General features: G+C 42.0%; 1 protein-coding gene across 2 annotated transcripts in view; it reads right to left on the bottom strand.

The window, feature by feature from the left end:
• Nucleotides 1-23,003, bottom strand: part of nfatc3a (nuclear factor of activated T cells 3a) — a 68,273-nt gene that overhangs the window by 31,772 nt on the left and 13,498 nt on the right. For both annotated transcript variants that reach the window (XM_039795007.1, XM_039795006.1), the window contains exons 2-3: nucleotides 15,142-16,324; nucleotides 8,168-8,330 (exon numbers count right to left, since the gene is read on the bottom strand). In XM_039795007.1, coding sequence (XP_039650941.1) covers nucleotides 8,168-8,330; nucleotides 15,142-16,324 — 1,346 coding nt within the window. The remainder of the gene's footprint in view (nucleotides 1-8,167; nucleotides 8,331-15,141; nucleotides 16,325-23,003) is intronic.

Below are 23,003 nucleotides of genomic sequence, written 5' to 3' on the forward strand. Positions count from 1 at the left end.
AAGCACAGTAGTGTTTGGGGTGTACTCATTTGTTTGTGTGTGGTGTACTGTATGCGTAAGTGTGACTGTTTATTCACTGTATCCGACAGCCTTTTTCTGTTGTGTCTGCCTGCCTCAGTGCTAACAGCAGGTAATACCATAGGGGCTCCTTATATTTGTGCGGGTGCAGCAGCACTCAATTAAGCTGTTTAAATACGCACAAGGATACCTCAGCAAGCCAGAGAGGCTTTGGACTTAGATGTCTCCTAGCAACAGGTGTACCGATTATGGTCTGCAGCTAGCCCCAGAGGAATGGCTAAAACAGCCAGTCAGCCAGCAAACTGTACAATTATTTCAATGCTTGTTTTCAGCTGTGTAGAATGTATATTGTATAAACCATATTATCGTATATTGTATAGTGGAACATTGTTCATTCTTGAAATGTATCTTTATTTTGTAAATAATGTCTTTCAACCATTTGTTGAAATACATTATGGATTAGGAGGGGGGGATTTCTGTTACAGGTGTAAGATGAGATTTATTTTGTGACTATTTAGTTAACAGACCTTTTTAGGGTTACTGAAATAAGTCACATATTTCCATTAATTGTAGCTTCATAGTGTATTGTGTTCCTTGAGTTAACAAGGGAGCTATCTAACATGTTATAGCCCTGCCTGTAATTCAGTAACCGTTATGTTGGCGGAGGGATATGATGTTGAGATGATGAAGCACGTTTTGTTGAGTCTTGAGTTGTCCTACGCTTGAAGAGTGTCATTAAAGTGGACCAAGTTACACAGTCGAAGCTGTCTCCGTGCTCTTACTCTACCCACGGCCCGAAAGTACTTATATTTAATAACGACGAGTTAATAGTTAACGCTAACAATAACTAGCGTTACACAGGTTTCCTATTTTATTGGGCTTTATATGTGAAGTGGTAATTGTTCTAATGGATATGAAACCCACAAGACTGGTGGGCTTTAACAAAGCTTCACTGTGACTAGTAACAATCTCAGTAGCCCTTATTGTCAGTCTTTGCATAGGAATACACAGCATTCCTCACAGAACCCAGAGCTATGAAACATGTCCATCAAAACAATTTAATATAAACACTGTCATCGTTTGTAGTCTTTGTTTGTCTGGCTACCGTACACAGACAGAAAAAAACAGCTGACAGCTGTGACCATTGCCAGCCGAGGCTTTATTTCCCATCTCTCTTTAGATCACTGATCAACAGCTGGTCAACACCCTCACTTTCTTGCTCTTTCTTGTTGGTGCTAGCAGTCAAACTCCCAACACACTGCAGTCTCATGTCAGAGCACAAGTTACTATGACAGAAATCAAAGGCATAACCGCTTAACATAATGTACCACACATACTATACTATATTGCTTTCAAAGTTGAGTACACACACACACACACACACACACACACACACACACACACACACACACACACACACACACACACACACACACACACACACACACACAAAGTACCGTTTACAACATCAGCTTGTTGGTGTATAATAATAAACATATTAAACTAAATACATCATTATGACTTGAGCTCTAAAAGGATCTCCTCAGTGGCTCATTTGCCGCTTATTTTCTGTGGCTACGCTTCCTAACAGCTCCTACATCCTGTGTCTGGGGCCCAAAACCGCAGGTTAGAAATCACTGACCTAAAACTGCTCCTCAACTGAGCCATTAAATTCTACACAGACGTGCTGAAAAATTCACAAGACCATTCTCCCTGAGAAATCTGTATGAGAGCCACTGGGTGAGAGGTATGACTGAGGTATAACTAACTGCCCTGATACTCAAGCGAGTAGATGCCCAAACATAAACTAATAGAAACTGGATTATTTCCTTCTCCCAGAAAGTGTCAATTTTGAAAACCAATCTTACCAATCTACAATCCTGTCAAAAGCACTTGATTAAAATGCAGTTGCTGGGTGAATTCCATGTAACTTCAAAACAACAGACCAATTTAACAATTTTAAAATGCACTAATGTATTTCTAATAAGTGTTTGTTTTCATATAGGGGAACTCTTAATTGTGAGTGTGTATGTGTGTGTGTGTGTGTGTGTGTGTGTGCGCACGTGCGTGCGTGGGTGTGAGACAGACATGGCATGTAAGAACCCTGTGAGTGTCTAATTATCACTAATTGTCAACCAAGCTATTACATTTTTTTTTTTTTACAGTTTAAAAATTGGCCACAAACAGAGCACGAAAACAAAAAGCCAGTAGCTCCACAGTTTGCTTGACCACAATCTGATCAGTGAAACACCTGTTGGGCCTCCCACGTAAAGGTGAAAGTTAATAGTTGGCCGAACACAGGAAAACCAAGTATTGGTCCCTACATGGCAGAATAAAGACACATGCCTTGTCAGATACAGAATTTGTTCTGTGAGACAGTACTTCAAGCCACTACTCCACCTGCTAAAGCGGCGTGATTTGAGCTTCAAAGTGCAACCAAAGGTTACCTGACAGGACTAATAAGATCCATCCAATATGACCCTCTTGACTCTTCGAGACCAGGAACACTACACAGGCAGAAGCAAGGGTGTGTGGGTCCAAGAAGGACCCACAAGCCCAACAGCTGCTTTCTTTGACAGACATGCAATTGATTCAATGCGATGGTAGCTGCACGGAGTTGATTTTGACAACGATGTGGCCGTCCATTAAGTAAACTGAGAACCTGAGAAAACTGGTAAACTGAAAAAGACTTTGAACATTGCAGCTACCAGAGCACTTTCATAGAGGGCATTTAGCACAGGAGGACACCTGGTGACATGCCACAGAACTGACCTTAAGCTTTCTAACCACCTGAGAGATGTTTAAAAGAACAGATCTTAGTTTCAGAATTTTTCTATTGGCTACCATCACATGCACTTCACCCTCCATTCTTTTGGGAAGTATGTACTGTTTACAAACTGTCACTGTGGGCTCTACCTGCACTAAATTGGTAAACAGGCGAGGATGAAGAAATCCAATGTATCCAGAGACAAACAACAGACACAGCCCTGATTCTGCCTGATACAAACAGTGTTTTGTCCAACCGGCATAATGAAAATTACCAGAAGAATTTAGGACACCATGGAAAAAACATCATAATTACACTTCCTCCTCATACACACTAACAGAACAACACAAACATATGCAAACTAGACCAGCAGTACAGCTTCAAATATTGTCTTGTTTTTCTGTGACACAGCAGCTCAGCGGTGCATTGATCTGGGCAGCAGGCTGGCCACAAAAGAAAGTTATCACCATATCCAGATGGCAGCTATGCCATCATAAGGTGACACCACACCACCAGAGTCAAGACCCAAGGTGAATGAAAGCTCATAGAATTACAATCTGTAGAAAGAGCAAGTTGCTTGAGTATCAACAACTAATCTGTTTTTTAGACTTCTCACTATATACCCATGTTTGCCATTATAAGAAAGGAAATTTCCTTGTTCATTTTGCCCACCAAAATTGTTAATGTCGTATGGCAAATATAGTCAAAAATGTCCAATCTTTCTATTCAAATTCTGTGGCAGAGAAGCTGCATTCACACTTTGGCCTCAGTGTCCTGCAGCCTCCAGGGAAAAGCTCGCTTAACACCTACAGTGCGCCTAGAAGACAATATGTACAATATGTGCAAGCTTGTTAACGGTTTCACCTGGTCTGACCCTCCATCCAATATAATATTTAATGTCCCATGTTTTTGCTGTTGTTTATGCTTTTGCTGTTTGATGTTTTTATTTTATTTAAACAAAGGTCTGACCTTATAGCCAGCATCTCAAATCGTGCTCTTCTGATAACCTCAAACAATAATACAAAGCACAGTGTGTGTGTGTTGGTTTTCGTGTTTCTGTAAAAACAATAATGACATCACAGGGTGAAGAAATGACCTTTCAATATGGTACTTTTTGCACAGTGCATCAAAAAACGGCTAAGAAGATCAACAATAGAGGACTGGGTGTTTAGTAAACAAAGACTGACTGTTAGACCTGCTGGACAAGTGCTGATACTATCACATAGCACAAGCCAGCTGTGCATTTTGAGTTTTTTTTCAGTGGCTACACTATAAAAAAAGACACAAAGGCGGTTTGTTTAAGTTTATACTAAAATGATTCTGGAGCATAACGTTTTCTGTAAAATTTACTTTGAGTTCAATACAGAGGAAATCTGTGGTAATTTCTGGATTAGCAGCTGGACTATATCAACAGCTGGCTATATCAATGTTGAGGTATTAAAATCATTAAATGCCACTACACTGAAAAGAGTGGAGCGGTATGTTTAATAGCTGAACACAGAATGATGTAAAGATTTCTTAAGTTTATTATCACATATACTCTATAATCAATTATTTTTTTTAAATCAATCAAACCCACTTACTCACTCCCTCATAAAACGTATTCACCCACACATTTTCTCTCACAGGGCTCTGCAAACCGCCGCTCACAGCAAGCAAATGTTGTCTGCTCCCTCTGTCCGTGTGACAACACATTGCTGTTTGCCCATGTGATCATGAAAGTGCGTTCCAGCAGAAATATATTTCATTTTCAGCACTGGTAGTGGCAGCACGCCGCTAAAGAATGTTTATAGAAAAAGCACGGACTTCTTTCACTTTTTGTAACTATACAACTACCTGTACAGGTCTGGGCACCCGACCAAATCATTTTATGGCTGATATATTGTATGGTAATTAATCTAAAACACTGGTAGTAAACTTAACTTGTGGATTATCATCTGTTTTTGCCTCCTTGACCTAACCTGCGATTAGCTGTAATTGGAGTTGCTTTAGATTTAGCCCAACAACAACTCATAACCATAATAACATAAAACAAAAGAAACATTAAAAACAAAAATGTTGGGAGCAAACAAACCAGTCTGCTGTCTTTACACTACAGTAAAACCGACTGCACTGCTAAAGCCAAACAATTCCCTCTGGGGATGAGGAATGGGGGCAAGCGTGGCAAACGCTAGTTCGAAAACATTTGACAGCTAAATTATGCATCGTCACATATGGCAAGATAGAATCTTGGTCTATCTGAGGCTGAAATGGTTAATGATTGGCCTGGAGGGAGCCTGCATGACTGAATGCATGAAGACATAGGCTGTTTCTAAAGCAACAAATGGCAGTAATTTGGGCTTCCTTGTTGTTTCAGGACATTTTCTGTCCACAGCTAGTTTTGTGTATCTTGTGTATATTGTGCATAATGAGTCGTGACTGAGTTGGCCTAAGGACAAATGTGTAGTCCCGAGCAATGACAACACATTTTGCCCGCGCAACCAATAAAAACAAAACAATAATTAATAATAATAATTATGCATAAATGTGGCTGTGTTTCCGAAGGTTACCACAGATAGAATATATTGCGTTTAGATATTAATAACATTTTCAAGAACCTTTATTTTGACAGATTTTTTCATGTGGGGTAATGGTGCGCTAGGGGACCAATACTATACTGTATTTAAATCCACAAACAGTAGCAGCAAGATGACACACGTCCATCTACATTTAGTTATTTATTTATTAATTTTTTAAGATTATTTTTGGGACATTTTAGGCCCTCACTTACATGACAGCTGAAGACATGAGAGAGGGGAAATGACATGCAGCTAAGGGCCACAGGTTGGGTCGAACCCGCGACTGCTGCATCGAGGAGCAACCAGGTGAGCTACCATGCCAAACATTTAGTTATTTAGACAAAATGCTTATTCAGTTCTACAGAATATGACAGAGAAAATGATGTAGTCGCCTTTGCAAAGCTGGTAAAGTAGATGCAAGTGTGCAAGATAAACGGAGGATGTTGGGCCGGCAATCCTATTGGCAGGGCTCCACACTAACTTTTTGCCTTGGTTGCACTGGTGCGCCTAACTTTTTTTATTTAGGTGCACCAGCACATAATTTAGGTGCACCCACATTTTTCCTCGCATCGCCGTAACACTGAATGGCGATACACGATATATAGCTCTGTATTTTTTTACAAAGTGGGATAAATGTTCAGTTTTAAGTCAAAGCCAATTTTCACAAGCTCTTTTATTAAAACAGATTGTGACTCAAATAAAATGCAAAGACAGGGTTTCCTTTACCAGTTTGAAAATATACAGCTGCAACACATGTAAATGAAAGTTATCTAAAATAAATAGCCTAGGATATATTATATAAAAAATATATATATCTGAGAAAGCTCCTTCATAAGCTTTCAAAAACAATAACAGACTGATTAAAAGAGAAAGAGGACGCCCGGATAGCTCAGTTGGTAAATATAGAGGTTTGACTCCGACCTGCGGCCCTTTCCTACATGTCATCCCCCCCACTCTCTCCCCTTTCATGTCTTCAGCTTTCCTATCAAAATAAAGGACCGTTTTAAAAAAAAAAAAAAAAAGAACCGAACGAAAGACCGAGGGAGTGCGATGGACTGAAGCGTATGCTAGGCTACTCAGAGAGTGACGGCTGACTCATTAGGGGCGATTAACCCGTCTTGTGTCGGCTATGAAATGTCTGTATCGCTACCGCGCTGCATTTTTATGAACTATGATCCAGCAGGCCGTCTTGCCACGTTCTATTACTCAACCAACTGAAGTTAGTTGCATTTAATAACTCCTAATGTGTTTTTCGCCGTGGCGGCCGCAGTAATAAGAGAGTTTCCAGCGGTAACACTGCCAATACAGGTTTCCCTCTCATACTTAACAATATACAGCTGGGTTATAACAATTAAAACTGTAGACGAATGTCGGGAGTTTGGACCAGCGGCGCTGTGTCTCTCCATGTTGCAGGTGAGCCGGCCGGTGTGTGAGTGAATGGGGGCGGGGCTGCGCGGAGGAGAGATCCAAACACAGGCACAGCTTTACAGAAGGAATGGGTCATGTAACGCAACATTAAACCATATCGATATAAACAACATTGCTTCGTTAGTGGAGAGGCAGCGGATGCGAGGACGTTAGGTGCACCGGTGCGACCTAGGAAAAATCTTAGTCGCACCCTTACAAATTTTGGTCGCATTTGCGACCAAATTGGTCGCACTCTCGAGCCCTGTATTGGGCTGATTGGACAGCTGACCAAACTATCATATGAAGTCAGCCATTGATGGGTGCCACAACAATGGTCATGGTCACACAAAGGAAGCTTGTCACTGTGTTCTTGAAATATTAATGGGACTGAAATATTCCACTATTGCTCTCTCTCTCTTTCTCTCTCTCTCTCTTTCTCTCTCTTCATACTATATCTTTCGCTCTCTCACTGGCTTGGAGAGAAAAGCAGCCATAACTCTATGCAGGCTCACGCATTCTCTCGCAGGTGCTATCAAATGACAGAGCAACTGATTGGGCTATAGTGAAAGTTCTCTCGGCTGTGTGCTTGTCCTCCTGCCTTAACAGGTTGACTGACAGTCTTGCTGTGGGAGAGGATCAATGTGACAATCCACACATGCAAATATGTAAAATAAAACCCCAAATGCAATGCTCGTTCATTATTAAGTTCATTATCAGCATTAATGAAAATGCTCGTTCACAACAGTCAGCTGATGTTTGAGCTAGGCTTATCTACGGTCCAATGTTGTAGCCATAGTAACAGCTCTCGGTAGATTACAGGTAGCTGATGAAAACCTGCAACTTCTGAAGAGGCAGAAGATCATTTTATCATTCAAATACTGCTATCTGTATTGTAAGTATGAAGGATGTCTCCCTGTGTAAACTGTGAAGATGGCAATCCCTGCAAACTGGGAAACAGTCTCAATCTCTCAGGAAGCCGTCGTTAAATTCAGCAAATACGATCGGCTCAGCTTAGGCTGCTAGAGTTGACGTCTTGGCTGTGTGGTTAACGCAGTGGGAGGTGGATGGGAGGTGCTCAGTGCACAGGGTCTCACTTAACTAATGCACGGCCAGCAGCATCATGTTAACAGAGACAGTAAATCAGTCCTCCTGACCTCAGAGAGAAATGCAATCCTCAGTATGGGAGAGACATCGGTGCTTGTATTTTATTTAATGGATATAAATGTTCTGTAAAAGAGATTTTGGTCATTTTTTATACATAACATGTCAGGACAAATGTTTTTTTACCGCTAGGCTTGTCAGCATTTGGGTAAGGGTCTTTACAGTTTCAGGGTTAAATTACAAAATGGTTTGGAAGTTTTTTGGCAGAGCAGCAGTATGTGCCTCAAACAATAGGGGAAATGCCCAAATATGTTACCTTGACGATTGGGTGGCCACCGGATGCTGCTTTGACGGCTCCTCGGCTGCCCTCAGTCTCATAGTGCGCTCGGTGGTGGGCTTTGGGTTGAACCTCTATCTTCAGGTCATACTGGCCAAACTGGCTTGGCAGCGGCCAATCTAAAGGAGGCAGTGAGGAGGTCCTAAAGAGAGAATACCACAAGCATGCACACATAAACACAAACATTCACACACACCCACACACACACACATACAAAGAGGAAGAAGAGATTAGAGATTTGGTATGAAATAGTGCTGTCAGTTAAACGCGTTATTAACGGCGTTAACGCAAACTAATTTTAACGGCGTCAATTTTTTTATCGCGAGATTATTTAAAAACTACAACACCACACCGGATCTAGCTAGACCGGAAACAAAACAACAGGCACGCCGCACACACTTGTTTGGGCTTGCGAGCCGAGCAAAGAGTAGCAGGCTAACGTTACGTTTTGAGTGGATGGCGAGCGCGAGACGCCAAAATGGATGCCAATAAGATTCTGAATGGAAGGTTTAATTTTAAAAAGTCGCCAAATGGTTCCATTGACAAGACCAAAGTGATCTGTGTGTTTTGTCGTCGTGAACTGAGCTATCATCGCAGCATGTCCTGTCTAAAATATCACTTGATGGCCAAGCACACAGCTGATGCAAATTCTCCACCCCCTCGTCAAAGCCAGGCAACAATGGATGACTTCAGACAGAAGCACATGGATACCACAACTAAGAACAAACTTACTGTGAATGACTGCTCCAAGTGACAATGTTAGTGTGAAATTGAACACTATATGCCAATGTATAAGCCAATCCACTTTTCCATGTTTATAAGAGCATTAAAATGAGAAAAAATAATGGGACAAAAAGAAATCAAGGGACATTTAGACTAGATAAAAATGTGCGATTAATTGCGAGTTAACTATGACATTATTGCGATTAATCGTGATTAAATATTTTAATCGTTTGACAGCACTAGTATGAAACCATTATCACATACAGTGTTGTGTTAAAAAGATGAATTTAATGCATAGTGAAAGTGGAAAGTTTTGTGGTTTTAGTAAATGCCAAAAACTGACATGAAGTTTAAGACTGAGAGCACGGAATCTAATCAATGATGAAGAAAGAACATATCAACAGCTTGAACAGTACGAATTTCCCTCAGAAAATCTTCTTTAATATTCAGACCTTCACATTTTCCATATTTCAAAATGTTCTGTACATATGTAAATCGCTGTGATACCACAGAGTAAGGTCAAGCAAGACAACCTCTTTTTCTACTTTATTGCTGATGACGATCTTAAGGCTGTCTAAAAACATCCAAAAGCTGAAAAGGTGGTATTCCCCTTTCATGGTCTGAGAACAGCATAATAAATAGGTGTCAAATGGGGGTATAACATGCAGTGTACTTTGCCCCATTAGACAGTGAATCACTACAATGTGCACATGCAATAATCCTGTTCTTTAACGTTACACTTGTAAAAGGGCAGGTTAAGACTTTAAGGTTGAATCATTTTCTACAGGGGGGTTTTTCTGAGTCTTTGTGTGGGTCAGGGAACGGATGGTTGGATGACAGTGTGTGTCAGACAGTGAGTCAATTATTGTGTGTGTGTGTGTGTGTGTGTGTGTGTGTGTGCGTGTGTGTGCATACTGTAAAAGTGTATATTTTACGTGTAGTGCACCACAGGGGCTGGCATTGTGTGTTTTTCCTCCCTGCCTTTTTTTGTAATCTGTCTAGGCCACAATCATATTTGAACAGCTGCACTCCAAAATAAAAAAAAAACCTCAATGACCTTCTCCACAGAGAAACTGGGTCTCTCCATCTGAGTGAATTAGATCAGTTTATCCCCAAAACATCTTGTAAATTCTGGCATCAACCATTAACCAAGCCGTAACCTTTTCCAAATGTTGTTGTATCTATTTTATGTTGATCATAATTTATTTCATTATATTCAAGTACAATCCCCACAATCCACTAAAAATAATGATTTTGGAGTATAGTGCAACAACTCCCAAAATGGGAGGTAATCTGGTCCAAATCTTCAAACCTTCAAATGTTACCAAAACAAATTTCCAAAAGATGGTTAATCTACAGTTTGGTTATGTTTGCTAAGTTTTCCTTACTGGTTTACTTTAATACTGCTTTTTATTCTACTCTGTCATATCTGTACTAAATCACTACAGTACACGTTTAACTTGATGAGGTACTTTCTGTAGATTGTAGTAAAAGCCACAATGTAAACCTCCGTCACATCTTGACAGTGTAACAGAATTAATTATTCTAGATCCAAGATGCCTACTGTAGAGCAGCAAAAGCTGTATGTGTGTCATCCAGGTGGCTTGTCTGGCAGCAACGGGCCATTGTTGTTTTTTTAGCACAGCAGTATACACAATCACAAATTAAACAGTGTGTGTGTGTGTGTTTGTGTGTGTGTGTGTGTGTGTGTGTGTGTGTGTGTGTGTGTGTGTGTTTGTGTGTGTGTGTGTGTGTGTGGTGTGTGTATGCATGCACACTCCCACTGTGTCCATACATGCGTATGTGTATCTCTACATCTATGACTGTGTATGTTAGGCATGAGTCAGTGAATTGACTGCAGCTGCACAAGCTGTCTCATGGTCCAAGAGGATACACTCTCTACCACAGTGTTGGCCACTGTCGGCTCTTTGTGCAACCTGTCACACGGTGGCATGAGCTTTTATTCAAGACGGTAAAGGCTCCTAGCATGCAAACGCACTCTGAAGTCTAAACTGCATGATAGATCTTTGACAGTACAAATAATTCTTGAGGGAAAGTTTGTAAAGTTTTAGCCAGCATGGCTGACTCCCTTAATGATTTCCTTTCCAAATGCCTGTCAAGTGCTGGCTAAGTGCAGACCCATCTGATCAGACCGAATTAAAGACATGTGAGTCAGGCTGTCAGTGGAGCCATTTCATTTCATAAACTGCCTTACAGACTGGCACCAAAATCAAGGAAAGACTGCATTTTGAAATGAAAAGGCATGTGTCTGATATTTTCTAAAGGTTTTAAGCAGCTAAATGCAGCCTTGTCATTCAGAATCTAACTGAGCTACATTCTACAGATTCTCCTACCACATATGACATGGAAATGTCAAGTAAAACCATTTTAGGTTATAACTTCTTACATAAAGACTAACTGGCCAGGTTGAGTGAATCACTTGAGATTATAGGCACATATACCACAAATAGTTGTCATCATGATGGTTGACATAATACCCTGCTTCAAAACAAAGTTTTAACTGTATGGTTATCTGTCCTGAGTAACTGTGATAATGAATGTATAGTCTGTTGTAGTGTCTGAATAGTTTGATTTTCAAACAAGATTTTCCCCTGACAGCAGCTTCCCTTATGTTTTCCTCCCGGCAGCAATGACATAACCAGCCAGGAAGTGTGGGTTTGCATGGCTGCTGCGGTAACAGGAGTAGAGGAGGACAGAGGAAATATGAGCTTTGTGACGGAGCAGAGCAGAACAGTGGCCTCTGTCCTGACACAGCATAACCTTTCTCAAATGTCAAAGCCGTGGTGTCGGGGCTCCCAGTCCAATCATAGTGCCACAACCCGCCTAGTCTTCTCTAAAGTCGTCCCACTAGCATCCTTTCCATCCAATGAAGTAGGTAATCTTGCATCTACACATGTTGCATGAATGTGAGGCCCAGTCACATTTGAAGTCATGAAAATGACACCTTGTAAACTAGGGATGGTACGGTTCATGAAAAAACACCCAAACCACTCGGTTCGCTAGTCTCGGTTCGGAGCATGTGTGTACCGCACGGTTCGTCAGTACACTGTTATGCTGCACAAACCTCTTACTGCCGTAGTGCCCACTTTATACACCTATGTTAAAACACTAACTGGAAATGACGAGCGGGATGGGCGTGACAAACGCAACCCATGGCAGCTGATTGGACGATCGCGTCACATGGGTCTGGCTGGTCCCTAATTTCAAAACAGACTGTCATGGCGGCTCGTTCAGAGTACGATCTCATATTGTACTAAAATATTTCACCGAAACGTGTTTCTGAAAACATTTTAAGCGAGAAATAGGCCACGCAGTTGCTGAATCTGTCTTCATTTCAGATCGACAAAGGTCAGTTTAAAAGATTTTCGTCAGATTTTGAGAGACACCGAGCCGACCGCTCCTCAAGTGGAGTGGGGTGCCGCTGCAGTTCACGTCACGTCACGTGCAGAAATGTCAAGTGGGAGAGAGGCTGCCCAGAGCTGTAGGATGCGCCAGCGTCGTTTATAGTCTGGTGTGTGGGAACATTTTGGATTTCATGGTACCTATGATGAAATAAAACAATATATAGAACTGCCACTGTGTGCATGTTTTGTGCAACATGCATTCAATATGCTAATTTTAGCTATATATCATATGCTGAAGTATATTCTGGAGTGTTAAAGATTAAAAGAAAAAATAACAAGAACCGTACAGAACTGAAAACCGTGACCCTAAAACCGTGATACGAACCGAACCATGGGTTTTGTGAACCGTACCACCCCTATTGTAAACAGATTTTATTTCCAATATAGACATACCCGTAAATCTATATCAAACAATGAATGCAAGTTTTATATTGTTTTCTTGCAGCGTTATGTCATCACACTTATTTCCTGGAAACCAGTGCATCTCTACTGGTTGCCTTGTGGTATACCAATAGGCGATCCTAACCAGTAATACCATTAGTACCCCTGCTGTGGCCAACAAATAAAACTGCATTTCTCATCCCAAAGATATCCCATTCAGTTACATGTTTTCAGTAGTTCTACTAATAGTTCATTAACTAATTCTAGTGATGTCGTGCTTACTTGCTAAACTATTTTTTGCTAACAAATTCTAGCCTGGGTTCTGCTTACTGACTGGAGCAGCACTGTATTTTCCATAGAGAAATACTGACCTTTTGTTTAAATAAAGCTTTTGGCAGCCAACTCATAAGAGTGCTGCTAATATCTAATTGTAAACAGCTCAGGGAGTAAGGCACCCCACCAATTTTTAATCCCACCCACTCTAACCCAAGCCCACCCATTCCACCTAGGCCATCCGTACAAAACACCACAAACACACATATGCATGCACACAGGCAACTCAACAAACAAGGCAGACATGAGCTTACACCACCTGACTATGCATGAGTCAGTTACATCTGAAAATTGGGCAATGGTACGGTTACTTTAGTGGGAACGAGTGTAAGAATACTGTAGGTCAAACTAGATTTAACAGCATAGTAAAAAATAACTGGTGCTGCTGTGTTCTTTGCCGTCTTAGCCGTGGCCTTAGGAAATTTCACTTACAAGGGCAAGGATACAAATATCAACTGGTGACTCGTCATAGAGCTGAGCTGACCTAGCCTAGAAATCTAGACGCACCCTAGTGGCAGCAAATGTAATCTGCACCCAGGGTCATTTAGCAAGTCTCCATTGGCTTGCGAGCTGGAAAAACCAAAACTCTAGTCAGGCCAATCACATTGTGTATAGAGTCGGTGGGCGGGCTTAACATAATGACGGCAGAGTTGCAACGGTTCCACGTGAATTCCCTGCTACTTAAAAACAAAGAAGATGGCTGCTGCTGCTGGCGAACAGCGGTCTTTCAAATTGGCTTTGGCCACGACTCTGGAAGACTTGGAATTAAGTTTTTCTTTGAGAAAAGAACAAAGAATGGCACTGAAGTCATTCTTAAAAAAGGAAGATGTGTTGGGAGTTTTGCCGACCAGATACAGCAAAAGTTTAATCTATCAACTAGCGTTGCTCTGATTGGTTGTAGCGCTATCCTATTGCATGCAGAGAGAATTTGAAAGACAACTGTTTATCCCGCCCCTCGGATTGAGCCCTGCCAATGGCGTGTTCCCAGACCCAACATCTTGATGTTGGTCTGGCTTGTCAGGCTAGAGCTGACCCTAATACCCTGTTATTGTCTGGAGAGTGTGTCTATGTGAGCAAGCATTTGTGTTATGTCTACACACGTTTGTGTGTATGTGCGTGTGTGTGTGTGTCTGTGTGTGTATATATATGTGTGTGTGTGTGTGTGTGTGTGTGTGTGTGTGTGTGTGTGTGTGTGTGTGTGTGTGTGTGTGTGTGTGTGTGTGTGTGTGTGTGGTGGTCCCCTTGCCATATGTGCCCTGTGCTGATTTACAGTGCTAGGGGCCAGTGCACACAAACAAGGCCATGTCTTCATCTGCTGCACACATCGGAGAACAGACAGCAAACTCAGATTTTCTGATTGCACCCATCACTCTTTAATGTGGGGATTGTGCCTGTGTGTTTTTGTGTGTGTTTGGAGGAGTTGGTGCTGTGTGTCCCCCTGTGTTCCTCCTCCACACACTAATAAACTTGTATTACTGTGCGATGTAACTAAGTCAGATTTATACTGCTGATACGAAGCTCAAAGTTCCCAAAGTACTGAACATTGATCTGCAACATTACATCAACAGGCCTATTATTCATCTAACTTGCTATTTGATATTAGTTTACTGCATTTCAATGTTGACACTTCTCTCCTAGATCAAAAAGGGTTTCCAATCTTTATGACACTTCACAACGCTCTATAAAAACATTCACCACTGAAGTCCATTGTTTAACCTTGACCTACAAATTGCTTTTAAGATTGATGACATAATGCTCTCTTGTCAAGCAGTGATTCCATTAATAATTCACAAAAACGATGACAAAGAGGCAGTTATCACCACACTACCTTCTGTTTTTGACTATAACTTAAAAAGGCTTTTAAGTTTAAGGATGTCAATCAAGAATCTATTCTTTCTGAAATACAATAAGGAAGTAGAAAAGAACAAATTGATAAAAACGTTTAAATTGTCCAGTCACTTTTTCCCCCACTGAGCCCTCTACATCTGCATGAATCATTTGCTTAAATGCATCGATAACTGCAACTGTGAGCTGGAGCTGAATTTAGAAAAACTTTTTTCTGCTTATTCTCTTCAACATCAGCAAATTTACCTGAATATAGGTGTGTGACCGGGTTTAGGTTTATTCCATGAGAAGTGAGAGGGCACTGAGAGGAACTGTTCCCCGGGACCATCTTTCTTCAGGCTGTGCAGGCCCTCGTCTGAAGGAGAGTCTAGATTAGGAGACATATTTCCTTGGTCATCTAGCCCCAGCTCCCCTTTACCAGTCTGCATAGAAGTTCTGTCTTGTGAGGTCTTCCTTGTCTTGGATGGGATGTCTGCCTCAGATGGGCAGCACTGGAAGGGTGACATGCCTACAGAGGGACTGCCAACCCAGGTGTCCTCTGTCACGCTGCTCCTAGGTGAAGGCCCTGGCGTGGGTGTGGGTGAGTGATGAGGAGACAATGAGCCGGGGTAGCAGATGTCGGCGCTAGAGTGGCGCCTCTTGCCACAGGGTGAGGTGGGACGTGAGGAAGGCCTGGAAGGTGGCCTTGGGCTAAGCCAATTTTCATCAGTGACACTAGTGCGTGGCGAGTGACAGGGGGACTGTCGGGGTGACAGGCTGATGGAGTGGGAGTGGTGCACAAAGGCGGGGTGATGGTGCTGCCAGTGGGGCTGCTCCTCCAAAAGCCCACCACTGGTTTGAGGGGATACACAGCCTGGGGAAGTAAGCGGGGAGCCCAGGGTGAACCGGGCAGCCGCTTCATTTAGCTCGGAGTCAACATCGTCATAGACGTGTGAGAATGATTCACAGGAGGAGGCATCAGAGAACCAGCTCCTAGAGGAGAGGCTGCTGCATGGACTAGGGCTAAGCGAAGAGTCCCGGTATGAGTGGTCCAGGGGCAAATACAGGTGGTCTCTGGACAGGGGCCTATCACCGTGGTAGTCCCCATCAGGGACATTGGCCCTCAGATCATCCTCAGTGGCATCCATCTCCTGCTGGCAGCTGGGGGAGATGGAGGTGATCTGGATACTGGGGCACTCAAAGGCCTTTGGTGCCTCCACAGGAGCAGAGGGCAGCAGAGGGGAGGTGCCATACTTGGAGTCATGTGCCCCATAGCCCAGAGGCACAGATCCTGGTTTGTGTGAGTGAAGGCGTGGGGAAGTGCTGATGATCTGGGAGTGGGACTGCATGCCATGACGAGGCAGGCCAATAGACTGGTGGTTGGTGACCATAGACTGGGGCTGGCCCACATTTAGGATGTAGAACGACGTGTTGTCATCAGGCTCCAGATCTATGAGAAGAAAAGAAAGGGAAGATTAAGATACAGCAATCTGGAGAATATCATTACTGTTGCTTTTTCCTTAATGTTCCTTAGTTTGACTTTATTGTGTAGAAGTATAATATATACATACAATACATAGTACAATACAAAATACTCCTGGTATGAATATCCTGGATTATGAGGCAAAACTGCTAACTCAAAGGCAGACAAGATATGAACTGACCCTATGTTCCAGTAGAACTACATGAAGCAGGTAATTTAAAAAAAACACAGCCTGTAGTGCGATTTGCAAAAATCCACAGCTCCCTGTTCCCTGTTCAGATGCACCAATCAGGGCCGGGGGGGGGGGGCTCATGCACACGTATTAATTCTCCCTTGTGGGGGGGAGGGGCTTAGAAGTTTTTTGGCTAAGCCCTGGATCTTCGCAAATCCTACCTACGGCACCTTTAAAGGTATTATATATTACTGTTTGGGGTCACTGTACATTTGTGCTTTGGGATTCCTGAATCAGAACAGAGAAGTGGTCTGGGCTCTCCTTCAGGCCTATTCAATTTGCTTTTAAAAGGGATAAGAGAAGATGTAATTTGCCATAATTATAAGTCAACCTGCTGATACTGCATTCCTCCAAGTAGTAATATATTCATCCTGACCAGGACTAGGCTCGAGACTTCCAAAACTGCATAAAATTATTTGGTCGCAGACCCATATGCAGTTGCGCTCTGAGTTTGCGCTTGCAATTGAGCACAGTTTCAGGAAATTAGAGGCCAGAGTGTTGCTGGGTAGCAGGCAGTCACACAGGCATTGTTCCAAGAGGGATAACCGATGAACAGCACTACTCAGGAAACAAATTCACACAACGGTGCGTGCAGTCGGCTGTCATCACAGCTAGCACCGGCAGGCTATTTATACCAAAGGTCATCCGGCACAGGCAGTCAGTACACACACACACACACACACACACACACAAACAAATATACAAGAGCCCACTGGCCACATTGGCACTACTCTGTTAGAGGTTATTGATAAACTTCCTGGATATGCTCTGCTGCTCCCATTGGGAGTAACCCCTCCACCCAGTGTTTCACATGTGAAAACTTAATTTCACATGCAGAGACATTTTTCACATTAGAAACCTATTGGAAATCAAACCTTTTATATTATCATATGAAAAGTGAGATTTGTCCAATAACATCTTCCCATGCATATTTTGACTTGTGACATTTAACTTGTACGTATCGTAGGGATGGCATGGTGAGGAAATGTTCCCACCTATTAATAAACTTTTGACAACAACGGTGTTATGATTACACTGCAGAGCACCAAAGCTGTGCCTCTCTGACTCCCTGGTCGAGCTTTGGCTGCACAGCCCATTTCGGCAGTCCCTGGGTTAAGACAGGAGGCGGAAGCACCCCAAAGCGGTGCCCACTTCCCTTCAGCGCACGTTAACCATAGACTAAATATAAATATTATGTTAACCAATTGGGCTGGCCATATCGGTGCGTAGCTCCGCGGTCGGTTCACGATCTAGGTTCTGGTCTGCTTTCTACGCAATCCACGGTTGAATCTGGCAAGAAAACACACTGATTATCTAGTATTAACAATATAAATATACTATTTACGATATAAATCATCTGATCCTGCACTTTTGCTTTTCACTTTAACACTAAATCCTCTGCCATCATCTTGTCGGTCTTGTCATGCAAAGTGAAATCTGACTCCTACTGCTGCTGTACGCAGCGGGGCAGACACTTTCACGGGGACACTGATATGCAAAAATTAACTAAATTAGAAAAACCACGGTGGGCAAGTTATGAAATCGGTGTATGCCCAGGCACTAGGGTTGGGTATTGTTTGGGTTTTTTTCCGATACTGAAAACTAAAACTTTTAAAACAATGCCGGTGCCTAAACGTTGCCTGAATCGATACTTAAAAAAAAAAGAGGCGCACAAAACAACAGATGAATACAGTATCAGATAAATTATTTATTTAAAATGTAACAACTTATTTCACCAGTCAATTGCTGTTAAACGACAAAAACAACCACTAGACAGCAGAAGGTTAATTTACAATAACATTGAATGCACCATGAGCATACAAGGTGCAATGGAACGCACCATTAAGTCCCGTCTGTGTGGTTTCTCAGACAACTATTGTTCAGCTAGTCTGCACTTTCTTCAGCTGCAGACTGTTGTACGTCCTGCTTTCGAGCGAAATACAGCCACACTTTAGACCGTTTAGTTGTCAGCATTTTAAGTGTTAAGTCAGCTACTAGCTAGCGGTAGGCTAACGTTACTTGCTGCCAAGTGTAGTGTAAACTAGCATCACGTGCAGTGATATTTCTGTTGCCTCTAACGTCTGTTTCAGAGTACCAGAGAGCATCGCAGGCATTTAAATGGCACCGAGATGAAGCATTGTAATCATTCAGTCCAGTTGATATATTGGCACCGGCTTTCGGCACCCAACCCTACCAGGCACTGTGTAACACCGACAAGGCCAAAGTATCGTACATTAAGTAGAGCAGAGGCCATAACTTTTAATCTCATTGTTTACTTTTGCACAGCACCAAACACCAAACCAAAAACTAAACTTTATAACAAAAAACACACACACCATATAACCCATTGTCAATAGCAACTAACAGAAAAAGTAAAACAAAGCAAGCATCGTGTCTCATCAGCCTTCCTGTCATGTCCTTTCTCTGGGCTTGAGCTATGACGAATACAACTTCTTCTGTACAAAAAAAGGGAAATGATTAATATACTTCAGAAAATTACAAAACGACCAAGGCAAAAATATAGGCCAATGAGCATTCATTAAACATCTAGCTTAGCTAAAAACCACAGTGTAGCCTGTACAGGATAAGGTTGTGAAATCATTACACTTCCCTTTATTCCTTAAATGTATCTACCTGCCTATAAATAAGAGGGGTTTTTTGTTGTTTTTTTATCCAAGAACTAAAATGTTGTTTAACTGTCAAGCGCAGATACATTTTTTTTATTTTTTATTTATTTATTTGAAAGAAAAGGGGGACAATACATATTAATGAACATTTTCACAAATGTAAATATTCCAGATTATAGCCTTAGGCTAATTTCCATCTGCAGACCCCATAGGCCATAACTTGGTATAAGTTAATTTAAGCTCTCATATTTGTTTCCTCTGACTTTAAATGATAACCACATACCAGTAATATGACAGCTTTGTCAAATCAGATATTAAAGGCGGTCTCAAAAAAGTTTGTAAAAAAGGAGAAAAAAAAGGGTTTTGGTTTCTGCCCTCCTGTCCTCTCTAGCCAACAGCAGCAACAGAGGCAGTAGCAGAAAGCACTTTATTTATAGCTGCTCGGTTTCGCGCTGGCCCTGCCTGCCTGTCACAAGACCCAGCAGTGGATCCTCTGACGACAGCATCCGACTGACTGACGGGGAGCAAGAGGACAACAGAGTCGTTAGGAAGAGAAAGAGGCTGTGATGAAAAAAAAGAAAAGAAAACTATGATTTGGGAAATAATATGAAGAGAACAAAGAAAGAAAGAAGAAAGAAACAGACGGCACCAGTAAAGACAGAAACACACACCTTAAGAGAGGGAGACATACCACAGCAAGCACCCTTTTCCCATCAACTGCACTCCACTTCACAACATATCCTGCTCACAGAAAACCGAATCATTACTTATAATTTCATAGTGACATAGGTTTCTTCCATTGCCTTTTTTGTTGTTTTATCTGGGTTGCAAAATGTTCCCTATCTGCCGTAATGATGATACTGCAAATCCATCTCATGAGTGTCCCTCCTTCTTTCTCTATAAACTAAGAAAAAAAGAGAAAAAAAACTACATTTGCAATAAAAATAACTCACGATTAAAAGCATTTTCAAACAATTTGCCAAAGGACAGTGATTTACACATAAACATTGCATTAATTCTTCCTTCTAAAAGCCCTTATCCTAGAGACTAATTAATTGTTGGATTACAGAGACATAAATATCCCTGCATTATGAGAGAGATCCTCTCTCTTAAGAGTCTTTAGGAGGTTGAAAACGTGCTAAATTAAATGCAAGACATGAATTGTCATTTGCTAAAAAAAACGTTTTTCTGAATTAGTCGTTTGCCTTTCTGGATTGCTGCTTAGCTGAAAACATAATTTGAAATTTAATTAAACAGCTAATTCAGGGCAGGGCAGTGCCAGCTGCTGACTCAGTAATGAGCTGCTGCCTTAGTAAATTAGGTACACACAGAGTAATTTGCCCTATACTTTTATGTTGGTAAATCTGGCACTGTGTTTTCATACTACATTTTCCTTTTTCTGTGGCTTGATTTGTGCATTAGGTTGTTTTGTTAGTGACGTTTACTTGTAACGGCATACCAAATGAATTATGCTTTTGCATAAATTTCAACTTCACGCAGAGCCTCAAGTCTAACAAAGCATCTGACACCAACCAGGGCTTATGAGTCCTTCATGAACTGATGCAAGTTTCCTTGGGGCTGCACTTATCAACTGGCTACCAATCAGCCAATGGTCTATTTAAAACTTTTCACTGTATCAAGAAAAGAAAAATGGAAATGTATGACTATTTACTATGTTTGGATAGAAATCAAAATATACACCTTAAAACAAATTATGGTCTGGGAGAGTCTTGGACTTTGAATTGGATATCCGTGTTGGCCTATATAGTACTGAAAGCAGTAACTTGTCTTTGGACTGTCTGTTTTTTCGTCTCCTCAAATAACAGATTAGAAATCCCTCTGCTGAGTTGTCCTACAGTGTTAGTGGTATGACATTCATTTAATATACTGAGTTGAAATTAATAATTTTTATTTGCCATGTTATTCATCATATTCCGTCTCTCTCTCTGTTTCATAGTGGCTTCGTGCTTATTGGTGAGGGTGAAAAAAAGACTACTACTTTTGCATTTTATTACAAATCATAATACATGGTGAAGAGGGGTAATTAGCAATGTTGCACAGATGAGGGTTAGACAGGGGATGACCATGCTTCCTGGCCCACAGCCCTCTCCTTGCCCTGAGATAAGATTAGCCTACTACATAAAACACTCCAGTGCGAGGAAAGGGGTGGGAGATGGGAAACCCCCAAGTCAGAGCCAAACACTAGTCACCTAAGGACAAAATGTCAGGGAGAGGAGAGGAGAGGAGAGGAGAGGAGAGGAGAGGAGAGGAGGCCTTGGTTGCAAAGCCCTGCAAGGTTCCTGAAAGCATCACACACTCCTCAAGTGTCCATAGATCAGACAGTCAATGCGGTTAAATAAAGATCTGTAAGAGGCTTTGTTGTACCTAAGATAATAATAGCTCCGCCTCACTGGGAGATGTTTCAGTAAAGCACGCCTTTGTGGATGTTTGTGACACACCACGAAGACCATTGTGTTCTCGCGGTAACCACAGGGCTTGACCCACTGGTGATAGTTGCATCCACTTTGGCTCCTTGACACAAAGCTCAACAGGCTTCTGGCTGACTGTCGCACTGCCTGGGGATTCTCGCTTGGGGGATAAACTGTAGAGACTTTGTTCGCCCTGCCTCCTTCTCTCACTGCACGCAAAGTGTGTCAGGGTCCTCTGACCGGCCGTGACACACAGGCCCACATTCTGACAAAGCCCAGTGTACTACTAAGGGAGGGAAGGCTTTGTCTCTCCCAGACGAGATGACAAGTTGATTGCTGCGGCAGGTTTATGCTGGTGCACCCGTGATCTTTCTGTCTACCTCGTATGTATGGGTATAAAAGTGTGGGTGGTGTGTATGATGTGTGAATGTTCCTGTGTGCCTGTGGTTGTGCCTCTGTGCCTTCCTGTGTCTTTTTACACTTAATGTATGGGTATATGTGAGTGTACACCCCAACACGTTACTGTCTTAGGTTACCCACTAGCCCCAACACCATGTGGTGCTGGAGCTAAAGTGTAACCTTAGCCAGGGTTCCCTTTGTGGTGGGCAAGCAGGTTGATTAGAGCAGGCTCTGCTTACATCCCCTGTACAGAAGGCTTTGTGTTCAGCCCAGTCTCCTCTTTCAGCCCTCCTCAAGACCTGATGACCAATAGACCAGAGCAAAAGTGTGCCAACACGCTTTGTACTATAAGCCTTATGGGGTAAAAGATATATACCTCAGATAAAAAAATCAATTAACACATTTAAACAAAGTAAATCTGAGGGTTTTTTTTATTCTGTGGTATGTAGAACAAGTGCAAAATCTAACTACTTAAAGTTATCGTCCGTAAGATTTTTAATGTCGTTAATTACCTAGAAAGTACCTACCAATCAAAAAGTGAGTTAAAACAATGGTGATTGAACATATGACCCACTAATGAAAGCGCTTGTATTTGCTGCTTTGTCAAGTAATGCCATCTGCGTGTCTGGGGCGACTTTCCCGCGCGAAATTTAAATGGAGCGCGCAGTTAGTGACGCTTTTTACATCAGTCAGCAGGGGTTGGTTTCCCCCGTCTGCCCAGGTGAAGCTTGTCACTGCTTTTCCATTATACTCAAAAATTGGGAACTTCCAACGAGGAAAGATGCAAAGAAACGGTTCGTTAATCGGGCGCCTACATTTCATTACTGCAGACTCATAATGGCGGACCAACAGACAGAGAATGAAGACCTTTTAACTTTGAGTCCAAATAGAAATAAACAAAAACATGAACTCCCACACCCGCAAGAGGACCGAGCTGATACTGGCTGAGATGTCAACCT

Source organism: Perca fluviatilis, chromosome 3 (assembly GCF_010015445.1).
Source record: "Perca fluviatilis chromosome 3, GENO_Pfluv_1.0, whole genome shotgun sequence".
Classification (NCBI taxonomy): domain Eukaryota; kingdom Metazoa; phylum Chordata; class Actinopteri; order Perciformes; family Percidae; genus Perca; species Perca fluviatilis.